Genomic DNA, 12,363 nt, shown 5'->3' with positions numbered 1-12,363 from the left:
ACTAAAATGTTGGATATCCTTTTCTGTGTTGAGGTCTATATTCCACTGTAGATCCTTATTTGCTGTTTGACGTCGCCAGTTTTGAGTATATTTGGACGTCGCCACAATAGCTGGCTTCAGTATTATTACAGCACAGACACTCCTAAACTTACCTTCAGAGTCTGATACAACCTCAGGTGTTTGTCCAGCACTATTCAATCATATGGATGCAGCTGGATCATCAGCAAACATCATTTGAAAAGCAAGATATAGATGGAATTCAAGAGTTCTTTGCAAATACAGACTGACTGCGATAGAGACAGGGAGGATTCTTGGCAGGGATGTGGCAGTCTCAGCCATAAGCCTGTGGCTATGTGTCCGATTGCATCTTAACTCACCTGACAGGAGGTATCTCAACATCCCATTGGGCAGTTCATGCCTGGGTGCCTGCCTAGGCCAGACTTTATGGGCCCATCATAAAAATACTGTGAAAAATAATAATTTGCAGAACATCGCATGTTACTTTTTTGTTTTATTTTATTGAATAAAAAACATATATTCCCAAAAATAAAATAAAATCTGCATTTCTTTTCCATGGAGCACATCATCCATACATTTGGCCTTCTACCCTGAAGCTGCCGGCACACAGAGTGCTAAGTGATTGGTGGTGCCCCGGGACTTTCGCATCAGAACTTCTCCACGACATCAGCGCCCAGTGTGAACTGGGCGATTAAAGGCAGTAAAAGTTAGTGTTCACCCTGCACTTTGGGTGAGGACGTTTTCTTGCAGTAGACATGAGGGATATTTTGCATCACTTGAGTCTTTTGAAGGCTTTCCTTTTGTCATTATTGCACTGTGAGTTCCAGCTCTGGCTTGTGAGGAGGATAGATCACATGGTTAGGATGTATTAGATTGCAAAAAGGGAGACATGACCTAACTCAAAGGATGTTTCAAAACCATGGAACTCTGCTGCCTTGCCAGTTCTGAAGCCTGAATCTGGGTAAGTGTTTATCAGACAAGCAACAGCAATGCCAGCCTCTCCTGTAAACCCGCCTCCATCATCTCTACTTTCCCCATCACTGAGATTCTTGTGATGGCCCTCGCTTGAAGGACTCCACAGACCCCTTCGCGACCTGACCAGCACGCAGTAGTGTCAGAACAACCAAATTATTCTCTCTTTTCTGAATCTGACTCTTTAACTTGGAACCACCCAATGGCAGGGACCCTTGAACGTTGCACATGTGTGTACTGTATGTAACTGACATCTCACTCTATTCCATGGCTATGTTGGGTGTACGGCACGGAGTACATACTGTTTGCATCATTTCAGAATTTATCAATTATAACAATAGAAGAGCAGGTACAAGTGGCAGTGTACAACGTTCCCATACAAGGAGGTTTGTAGTGAAAGGAGACTTTAGCAGCAAAAATCTAGGCTGAGCACCATTGGTTCTGTGGAAATCGGTCACTGAGCAACCAAACGTTGACCAGTAGCAGGCGCTAGGGTCTCGCTGAGGACTTGGGCTGCTCATTCTGGCAAGGCAGTCTTCCTAAACCATGTGCTCAATGGCATCTTGGCTGATTGCGCCTTTGCGTATTGTTGGTTCAGACTGTTCCATGCAGGTTTCCTCAACCTCGTTTCTGTTATCCAGTTTGTTGTACCCAATGAGGTTAATGTTGTCCAGTCGCGGCCAACTACGGTTCCTCCGTTGCTGCGGAGTAGCCACTAGTCTCATACCCTGACGGTTCAGGTCAAACGACTTGGAATGACCCACGTTATTCAGCTGCATGTCGGAGCAGTATTCCCTTTTAGCACATTCCGAGGAAAGAAACCGTGCTCCCAGTGGTTTGGAGGGTGCAACATTGTCCACATCGATTACAACGTGACTTCCATCAAGCTCATCATCCTTTGAAGAACGGCTTATCCTGGGAAGAATATTCCAGGAGTGGCTTGGGGTCTGCTCTGTCGATTTGGAATTGTTTGGTTCTCCCTTGCTGGCCAATTGGGCAACATCTGGACTCTCAATGACGCAGTTGTTGACCTTAATGACCGGAAGAGGTACAAGGTTCGCTGAAGATGAGACTCTCCTCGCTACAGCTCCATGCATGGCAGGAAGACAGATATTCCCATGGAGGGAGTTGCTAGAGTCAGAGTAAACACTACGGAGAGAAATGGATGGTGAGATACCATTGTGGTGAAGTAGCAGTGCTGTTGTCTGACGTCCATATGAACCGCAGCACTCTGCCCACTTATGTATGGGACTTGTGCAGGACTGAGGGACGCAAGAAGGCAAGTCAATGTCATGAATGACTTCCTCAGGCCCAGACTGAAGTTGAGGCTGGTCAGTCTTCTGCTGACAGTATTTGAGGTCCCCACTGGAGTCGCAAGGAATGCCAACCGCCATGGAATACAAATTCTTCTGCACTAATAGCCTGGTCTCCATGTCCCTGTTCTCATACAACATGGTGTTGGCGCAGATGAAAATAAACAACCCCACCCCCATGATGACTGGGCCAATCAGCTTGAGCCTGTCTGTGTGTGGGGCGCTACGGGACTGAACCGTGGCAGATGACTTCGCTTCTGGTACTTGGCTGGAGTTCGTAGGAACATCACTAGGTGTTAGACTGTGAGAACGCTGCGGCCAGTAGCCAATGACCGCTATAGTCATGCCCAATAAAACCACGGAGATCCCGAAAACAACAAAGGCTCCTGAAGTAGATCTCATTCTGAGCTTTCCCTTGAGGGGAGCATCAGCAGCTGGAGGGGGCCTTAGCCGTCGAAGGTGGTTCAGGAAACGGGGACTCAGGCGCGTGGAGATCGGCTTTAAGGAATCTTGATTTTTCACAGGCTCAGTAGGACTAGGCTCGACAACAGCCATGGTGCTATGGGTTCATTCTAGAAAGAGAAGAAAAAGAAGTATTAGCTCTGGAAGAGAGTGCCTGAACAGAGAGAAGTGTCCTCTGAGGCTAATGTCCAACTGAATGACGTCACGCCAGCCAAAGCAACATCACATAAAATCAGATGAAGACATGAACACATTGGGTATGTTAAGAAGAATGTCCATAAAGGCACATAAAAAACTATTTCTGGTACTTCCTCCATAAAGTTTGCATTTTCAGAACCAATATTAGTACATGTCCACTATCTTACTATAAGCGACCAGCCACATTACATGTGCATCGATGCAAATTCAAGTGTGCAGTTTGCAAATTGGTTAATACTCAAAAGTTGGGGTGCAAAAGCCCCCTTTAGCATGTAGCTGATCCACTTGAATAAGTGTCTGCACTTTCTGTGGACCTATTTCTCCAAAGCATCTCTTACCCGCATGGGAGTGTTCGCTTCTGAAAAAACAATTGGTGACAGCACGCACTAATTGCCGTGGCATAGCTGATCTAGCCGGCACGTGTGTTTTTCCAAAGACAGACCCCAAACACGGAGGTCTGTCTTGGAAAATAGTGTTAACTAATGCCTACTCTACACTTTTTTTCAAAACATGTGATGAATATTAATGGGATTTTCCTTTCCTGGGCTTCCTTGGTTTACATGGTGGACACAGACAGGAAGAACGTTATCGGAAGTGACGTTGTAGGAGGGGTCCTAAATAGGAACATCCCTCCGACACTATTTTTGACGGCCTTGGGTCTTCCTAATGCTAGCAGTGGAACTGCCATGCAGAAGACCACATCTGCCAAATCTCTAAATAAGGTGGGAATCGAGAAGTGGTCGGATTTGTGGCAGAGGTCCTTATTTCACCCTCCTTATGATGAAGCCATTAGTCGTAATAGAGGTGCAGCATCTTAGTACACAGGTACAGAGTTGGGATATGACTACAGTCCCTTTATAAGCACAGAGTCCTACTGTAAGTCAGTGGCGGCCGGTGCAGGTAAGAGAGGTGAGGCGGGGGAGGGGAAGTCAACACAGGATGATGAAGGAAAATAAAATGTAAAAAAAGAAAAACACTGGCCTTACGCTCGCCGCATTGCCGAGGCGGAGATGCAGTGAGTGCACGGTAAGGGGTCTTTTTTTAAATTTTATTTTCCCTCATTGTTGTCTGTCTCACCGTTCTTACCTGCACCAGCCGTCACTGATGTAAGTTCACAATCTGAGAGTAAATGCAAACTCTGGGTCTTACTGCGTGCCTCCTAAATAAGCTCCTGCTGTAGTTCCATAGTATTTGTAAGGGTAAATGTAATCGATATAGGTGCATATTTTCAGTATAGGTGCACAAAATAAGAAGATTATGTGCCAACCTCGGTGTTGGTGGAAAGTCGCAGCATAGGTATACCGAAGAGTCATAACCTCAGTATGTGTACAGAGTCTCAGTTCAAACAAATGGTCTTTGTGTGCTCTTGACATAGGTGGATAGTCACTGAATGGGTTCATAGTCTCAGGGTTGCTACAGTGTTAGCATTTATGTGCCCACTTCATCGTGCTGCAACTGAAACAAGCATTGAAAATGCAATAGGTCTCGCAATGACGCGAGTCTGAACTATTAGCATTGTAAATGATTATGCCCTTTATTTTTGCGTTCTGGTTTTTGGAACATAAATAAAAGGCTTTGCCATTTACAAGGCCTATAGCTTAAATTTGCGTTAAAACGAGACCTATTGCATTGCAATGGTGGTGGTGCTGCTGAGTTTTCTCTGAATCTGCACCCACAATCTGCACCCACAATCTGCACCCACAATGTGTGAGTGGCGTTGCGTGTGTGAGTGGCGTTGCGTGTGTGAGTGGCGTTGCCTGTGTGAGTGGCGTTGCCTGTGTGAGTGGCGTTGCCTGTGTGAGTGGCGTTGCGTGTGTGAGTGGTGTTGCGTGTGTCAGTGGCGTTGCGTGTGCGAGTGGCGTTGCGTGTGTGAGTGGCGTTGCGTGTGTGAGTGGCGTTGCGTGTGTGAGTGGCGTTGCGTGTGTGAGTGGCATTGCGTGTGTGTGTGGCGTTGCGTGTGTGTGTGGCGTTGCGTGTGGCGTTGCGCGTGTGAGTGGCGTTGCGCGTGTGAGTGGCGTTGCACGTGTGAGTGGCGTTGCAAGTGTGAGTGGCGTTGCGTGTGTGAGTGGTGTTGCGCGTGTAAGTGGCGTTGCGCGTGTGAGTGGCGTTGCGCGTGTGAGTCGCGTTGCGTGTGTGAGTGGCGTTGCGTGTGTGAGTGGCGTTGCGCATGTGAGTGGCGTTGCGCGTGTGAGTGGCATTGCGCGTGTGAGTGGCGTTGCGCGTGTGAGTGGCGTTGCGTGTGTGAGTGGCGTTGCGTGTGTGAGTGGCGTTGCGCGTGTGAGTGGAGTTGCGTGTGTGAGTGACATTGCGTGTGTGAGTGGCGTTGCCTGTGTGAGTGGCGTTGCCTGTGTGAGTGGCATTGCCTGTGTGAGTGGTGTTGCGTGTGTGAGTGGTGTTGCGTGTGTGAGTGGTGTTGCGTGTGTCAGTGGCGTTGCGTGTGCGAGTGGCGTTGCGTGTGTGAGTGGCGTTGCGTGTGTGAGTGGCGTTGCGTGTGTGAGTGGCGTTGCGTGTGTGAGTGGCGTTGCGCGTGTGTGTGGCGTTGCGCGTGTGAGTGGCATTGCGCGTGTGAGTGGCGTTGCGCGTGTGAGTGGCGTTGCGCGTGTGAGTGGCATTGCGTGTGTGAGTGGCGTTGCGCGTGTCAGTGGCGTTGCGTGTGTGAGTGGCGTTGCGCGTGTGAGTCGCGTTGCGTGTGTGAGTGGCGTTGCGCGTGTGAGTGGCGTTGCGCGTGTGAGTGGCGTTGCGCGTGTGAGTGGCATTGCGCGTGTGAGTGGCGTTGCGCGTGTGAGTGGCGTTGCGTGTGTGAGTGGCATTGCGCGTGTGAGTGGAGTTGCGCGTGTGAGTGGAGTTGCACGTGTGAGTGGCATTGCATGTGAGTGGCGTTGCGCGTGTCAGTGGCGTTGCGTGTGTGAGTGGCGTTGCACGTGTGAGTGGCATTGCGCGTGTGAGTCGCGTTGCACGTGTGAGTGGCGTTGCGCGTGTGAGTGGCATTGCGCGTGTGAGTGGAGTTGCACGTGTGAGTGGCGTTGCGTGCGTGAGTGGCGTTGCGTGTGTGAGTGGCGTTGCATGTGTGAGTGGCGTTGCGCGTGTGAGTGGTGTTGCGTGTGTGAGTGGCGTTGCGCGTGTGAGTGGCGTTGCGCGTGTGAGTGGCATTGGGCGTGTGAGAGGCGTTGCGTGCGTGAGTGGCGTTGCGTGTGTGAGTGGCATTGCGTGTGTGAGTGGCGTTGCGTGCGTGAGTGGCGTTGCGTGTGTGAGTGGCGTTGCGTGTGTGAGTGGCGTTGCGTGTGTGAGTGGCGTTGCACGTGTGAGTGGCGTTGCGCGTGTGAGTGGCGTTGCACGCGTGAGTCCCGTTGCGCGTGTGAGTGGCGTTGCGCATGTGAGTGGCGTTGCACGTGTGAGTGGCGTTGCGCGTGTGAGTGGTGTTGCGCGTGTGAGTGGCGTTGCGCGTGTGAGTGGTGTTGCGCGTGTGAGTGGCGTTGCGTGTGTGAGTGGCGTTGCGTGTGTGAGTGGCGTTGCATGTGTGAGTGGCGTTGCGTGTGTGAGTGGCGTTGCGTGGGTGAGTGGCGTTGCGTGAGTGAGTGGCGTTGCGTGAGTGAGTGGCGTTGCGTGGGTGAGTGGCGTTGCGTGTGTGAGTGGCGTTGCGTGGGTGAGTGGTGTTGCGTGGGTGAGTGGTGTTGCGTGGGTGAGTGGCGTTGCGTGTGTGAGTGGCGTTGCGTGGATGAGTGGCGTTGCGTGGATGAGTGGCGTTGCGTGGATGAGTGGGGTTGCGTGGGTGAGTGGTGTTGCGTGGGTGAGTGGCGTTGTATGTGTGAGTGGCGTTGTGTGAATGAGTGGCGTTGCGTGGATGAGTGGCATTGCGTGGATGAGTGGGGTTGCGTGTGTGAGTGGTGTTGCTTGGGTGAGTGGCGTTGCATGGGTGAGTGTGGTGTTGCGTGGATGATAGTGGGCTTGCGTGGGTGTGAGTGGCGTTGCGTGTCTGTAAGTGTTGCTGTGTGGGTGAAAGTGGCACAGAGCCTTTGATGTGGCCTGGCGCAGGAGAAATGCTGCTGCTGCTAATTAAATACAAGAGCAGCCGGGAAGCGGCCAGGAAACACAAGTACGGCCGGCCACATAATTAGAGGAGGAGAAGCCGCACAGCACACGCTGGGAGAAGCCCTTTGATGTGCTGTGCCGCCGCGATGCGCGCTCTGTGCTGGTGGAGGGGGAGGGCCATTAGCCTGAACTCGCAGCAAGATCAAACGAAGGGTGGGAGGGACATTGAGGAACAGGAACAGATGGCCATGAAAGTGTATGGGCCAAAAGCGCGTGCCTGTACGTGCACTCGAAGAAAACGCCACGAAAAAAAGCGGTGGTTTGACAATCAGTTCGAGCACTTGAATTCTCGCCATTTCCCATTCCTTCGGAATGGTAAAGGACGAGACCTAAAAAGTGTTCACACGGAACTCATTTATAAACACAGTCTGATAACGCAGATTTCTGTGCAGACTTAATCTACATAAAATAATTTATGATGAAACAGGCAATTTTTGATCTTTGTTCCAATTCAAGTGACAAAATACCAGTATCTCATTATCCAATTCGATTCAGTCGAGTCAAGGTTTTATTTTGAGCCACACTTTATATAAATTATAGCATTTGCCATATTGTGAGTGGTGAGAAGATTTTAAGAATCACCCCCAAGTGGAAAAAAAGCAAAAACAGAAAAAGAGCAAAGTGACCAATTATGTGAGCATAAACGGTGAATTGTTTTTTTTCTGAGGAGACAGCCAGTCCTATTCCATGTAGTAATACATAAGGGATAAATAGACAATGTGTTCTGTGGTATGTCTCTTCGTTTATGTCGACCCTTTGACCAAATACCAAGGTCTCATCAGGACTGAAAGATAAACCTGGGGGATAGTTGTGTCGCTGAGCGTGGTCAATATCATTAAATGAAGACCAAGGATTGGTCAGCAATGGGCTTAGATATCGACCATGATATGCTGTAGCCTATACAGGCCGGACTAAGGCGGTCCTGTGTAGCTGAAAAGGTGCTCAGAAGGGCACCCAACGTGTTGTGGGTAAATTCTGAATTGGGTCAAGTAGCTCATCCGTAACCCTAGGAGATAAGGAAACATAGCACTGATGCTTCAATTATGGTCTGCCCGAAATTAATGGTAAGAATCTTCTCCCAGTCAGAGATCTGATGTAGGACAATGCAGACATACTGAATTGTAAATCGGATTTCAGTGTATATGCATTGATTTGTCCCTGCCAATTGATTTATATTGGAAGTACCATCAACCCTGTCAAGCTACGCATCCTGAAACATATGCGGGCAATTACAAACGAGGATAAACAATATCCAATTGCTCGCCATTTTAAAGAACATCACAAAAAAGATGCCAATCTTTTGAGATATTGTGCCCTCGAAAGAATTTCTAATTCTGAACGAGGGGGGGACAGGCTACAAGATTTGCGTAGACTAGTGTCTCGAATGATAATCAAATACAAGACTATACAGCCAGGAGGAATAAATAAAGATGAAGAACTATCAGTCCATCTCGGCTGAGATGGATTTTCCTCAGTGTTTGATTGTTGGCGTTGAATGATTTATACAACTAATGCCGCAGTGTTGCCTCTAATAGTACGTTGTTGTAATATGTTTTTAATCATGGATACGATGCCTTTTATTGATACGCACATTTAATTTATTTTATAGGAGATGGAGCCCATGCCCTGTTATGAAGAAGTCCTGCACTAAGCCTTATGTATTATGAATGAAATTGAGTTGATTTAGCCTACTGGGGCAGAATTGTAATTGACACTAGTTGACTGCTGGTCATGATTAAGATTACCATAAGATGAATCAATGTGATGAAATGTTAATTTTATTTGCGCATTCTAAAATTGTATTCTAGCGTCCAATGCACTTTAAAACAGTTGATTTATATGATTCGATAGTTTTTGAAATAATATGAATGAATTAGAACCCATTACAAAATGGCGGTCTGGTTAGTCGAATTTCCAGGGCAGCAACGTAGTCCTTTGTTTATTTTTAGTTTTGATATGTGCACTATATCATGTGACAATCACAAACAACTGCAGGCCCGTGACCAAGGAACCTGTGTGTTCTGAAACGCGTTGGGATTGTTTGCCACAGCTTTGTGAATAAAGCTTGCTTCGAGAAATTGCGTCTTTCCTTCAAAGTTAAAAAGGATTGTATGGTGCTGGATATATATATATATATATATATATATACACGCACAGTATCCCTGTAGACAGGGCTAGTGGAGATATGCAACAAGGGAAGACCAAATTATACGGTAGGATTAACTAACCTATGTGGCAAGAAAAGGTAAATTATGTAGTGTAATGCGGCACATTTTGTGATAGTAGTACTTCATCATTTTGTAATGTAATTTTTGCACATGCTAACACTGGACAATGGCTTCACCTTATTATTTCCAGTTTAACACCCAAATTCAGCAATAACCAACTGTAAGGGGACCACTGAATCTTTGCGAAGGGCCTTCCACTGTGCGGAAGCACGTGTCACCAAGTGTTTCGTAACTTTGGATACATTTGAAATAAAAAAATATTTTTTTTAAACTTTGCATATTATACAGCAGATGATCAATTGTGTAGCAAATGTAGCAAAGCCATAACTATGTGGAAAATAATGGGGCCATAGAATTCCATTATTCCGGTGGCCATGGATATAAGTGCCTAACCTCGATATGCGTGAATAGTTCTGTACGGTGGGCCTTGAACAAATACTTCTTTATTGTTTATTTCCCAGCGTTGCCTCAATATGCCTCTCTACTGTAGCAGACAGCACTTTGCACACAATGGGTGTACATGCTATTATGCATCTTAACCTTCAAAGGTTATTTAAAGCGTACTAATTATTTTATGTCAGCTCTAATTCAGACTATTTTGGAAGACAAAGAAATTCTAGCCCCTCCTTGTGCTGATTCCCTTCCTTCAAGCATGCCCACCATTATTCCATGATACCTAGAGCCCAGCTATAATTCCAGAATAACATCTGACTACCTAAATGACTCCCAATTTATCTGAAGTATATATATTGAAACTCTAGCATGGCTGCAGCTCCAGGGTACCTGTGCTGGACCCCCTTGTATTAACTGGAGTTTAATCTGAAGCAAACTGGCCGCCCGGCAGTCTCCTGAGTAGGGCAGCTCATCGTGAATGTTCCTATCAGGAAAGATGGACCATCACAGGAAGTGTGGTCGGAAGCATGGTGGTATTAATAAGAAGTGCTGTGTGTAGTATGACAACTACATCTCTCTAGATTTGGGAATACCACCCTGTTGAAAAGGGGCAGAATAATCACTGAGGCCTTCAAAGGCTCTGGAAACATAGCAAAAAATGTAGGGGCTGATTAGGATGGCGGGTGGACATACGCGGATGGGGAATACCCAACATAGTGTCGCTTGACCCACAGGTCAAATAATGATGCGACCACCACCATGACTTATATATATATATATATATATATATATATATATATTACACAGTGGGTTATAGTTAGTTACTATACGTTGGACATGGTCCTTCTTAGGAGGATCCCCCTAAAACATTTGACCTTCTGTTTTTTGCTAACTCTCTTTTCGCGACCTTAGGACTGAGCATTTTCCCACTGTACTGCAGCATGAAAGTGCTCACTCCTGCCATGCCAGGGTAGGTGCTTACTTGATTGGTTTAGGTGTTGTGCCTGTGAGTGTCCTGTAAAAAAGTTCGCCACATACCCAGGGCTGATACTGCACTGGCTAATAGTGGAACACAGCACTGATTGTGCCACCCACCGGTATAGCCTGTTAAACAAGTTTCATGCTCAGGTTGGCCTTTGTCACTCATTTGCCAACCCTGAGGGGGCCTCTCACTAGCACCAGAGTGGCCTTATGGTAAGTCTTGCGGGGTGGAGCTCGGGGTAGGTGAGTGGGCGGGTAGGTACATCTGTGTGTTCGCTGCCTGGGTAGCGACAAACCCCCATGTGGGTCTTCCCTGCCAAGGGAGTTTGCGCTGCCCATAACATACCACCCAGGGGTGGCTGATTCTCTGGTTGTGGACTTAGGGCCTGGGGCCCTTTCCCTCAGTAAAGGCAGTGTGAAAATGTGAGCGCCCTATCTGCACACGTTAGGCATTGGTGCTTACCTAAGGTTTTTAAACATAGGGCAGGTCTGCCATTGCAGGCCAGGGTGCGCACTGGCACCTATAATGTCTAAGGCCTGTGACCCACCTGCCATTGCAGGCTTATCTGCACACTTGCACCAATGTTGTGCTTCAACATGCATCCCGCCTGCTGTAACAGGCCAGTCTGCACACTTGCACCAATGATGTGCTTGACCTTGTGTCCAGCCTCCCATTGCAAGTCGGGATGTGCATTTGCACCCATGGTGTTTGTACGCCGGTGTCCAGCCTGCCATTGCAGGCCCATGTGTGCGTTGCACCTATGGTGTTCGCGAACTGGTGTCCAGCCTGCCAATGCCTACCGGTGTGCGCAGTTGCATCTATGGTGTTTCTAAACATGTGTCCGATCTGCCATTGCAGTCTGTGTGTGCTCAATTGGGCTTCTACACAGGCAGGCCTTTCTAAATCACTAATCATCCTGAGAGGACCTTTCTCTACCACCCGAGCACCCCGAGGGTACGTCTTAAGGGGTGAAGCGTTTTGTAAGTGAAAGGCACAGCAGGTACACACCTGTGTTTCCTGCCCAGGTAGTGAGGAATACCCACGTGTGTTTTCGCTACCTATGAGTTTTGCTCTTACCATAGGCTAACATGGGAATATGGTTAATATTACTTCAGGCTGTAATAGTGGATTGCAGTGTAGCAGCCTCATAATGTTTCCGATGATTGGGTTTGCAGTGACAAACCTTTTCCAGTGGTAAAGGTGGTTTTGTCGTGACTCTTTATGCGCCTTTGTGGTAGGCTCCAGTACACATTGGAGGCTGGGGAGCACATCTGGATATTCCCCAGCGACAGCTATAAAATACTGGGCATGCAATTGGAACGGCAGACCACTGGGCAGACCACTTCCGTTTGCGGGCCTGGCTGGATAGACTGGAGGAAGAGGTTTCGACACTTAGCTTCAGGAGCCTGATCATGGCCCCCCTAAAGATTAAGATCTGCATTCCACAGCCTCATGGCAGATAGGACTGACATTTAGGGGAGGCATCTGTGGTTCAAAGAGAGACCCTTTCAACTCCCTCCAACTTCAAAGTCACACGACAGTATAACTGCTGGTGCCATACGTCAGTAGGGCAGAGATATGCTTGTGGGGGACGTGGGATCCAGAGAACCTGGAACTGGTGTGATGCACACTGCAATAGGAATCTGTTGTGCACAAGGAGGATTACTGGCATTGAAAGGGACCGTAATTGAATGATTTCTGTTGTATT

The 12,363-nt window shown here is 48.0% G+C and overlaps 1 protein-coding gene across 1 annotated transcript in view; it reads right to left on the bottom strand.

The window, feature by feature from the left end:
* Window positions 1–517: 517 nt before the first annotated feature.
* LOC144825114 (transmembrane protein 200A-like) overlaps window positions 518–12,363 on the bottom strand; it is a 63,323-nt gene continuing 51,477 nt past the window's right edge. The window contains exon 2 of the mRNA XM_078683996.1: window positions 518–2,875. Coding sequence (XP_078540122.1) covers window positions 1,530–2,858 — 1,329 coding nt within the window. The 5' untranslated portion in view covers window positions 2,859–2,875 and the 3' untranslated portion in view covers window positions 518–1,529. The remainder of the gene's footprint in view (window positions 2,876–12,363) is intronic.

Source organism: Lissotriton helveticus, chromosome 3_1, assembly GCF_964261635.1.
Source record: "Lissotriton helveticus chromosome 3_1, aLisHel1.1, whole genome shotgun sequence".
Classification (NCBI taxonomy): Eukaryota; Metazoa; Chordata; class Amphibia; order Caudata; family Salamandridae; genus Lissotriton; species Lissotriton helveticus.
This window is presented reverse-complemented; position numbering and strand designations above follow the sequence as displayed.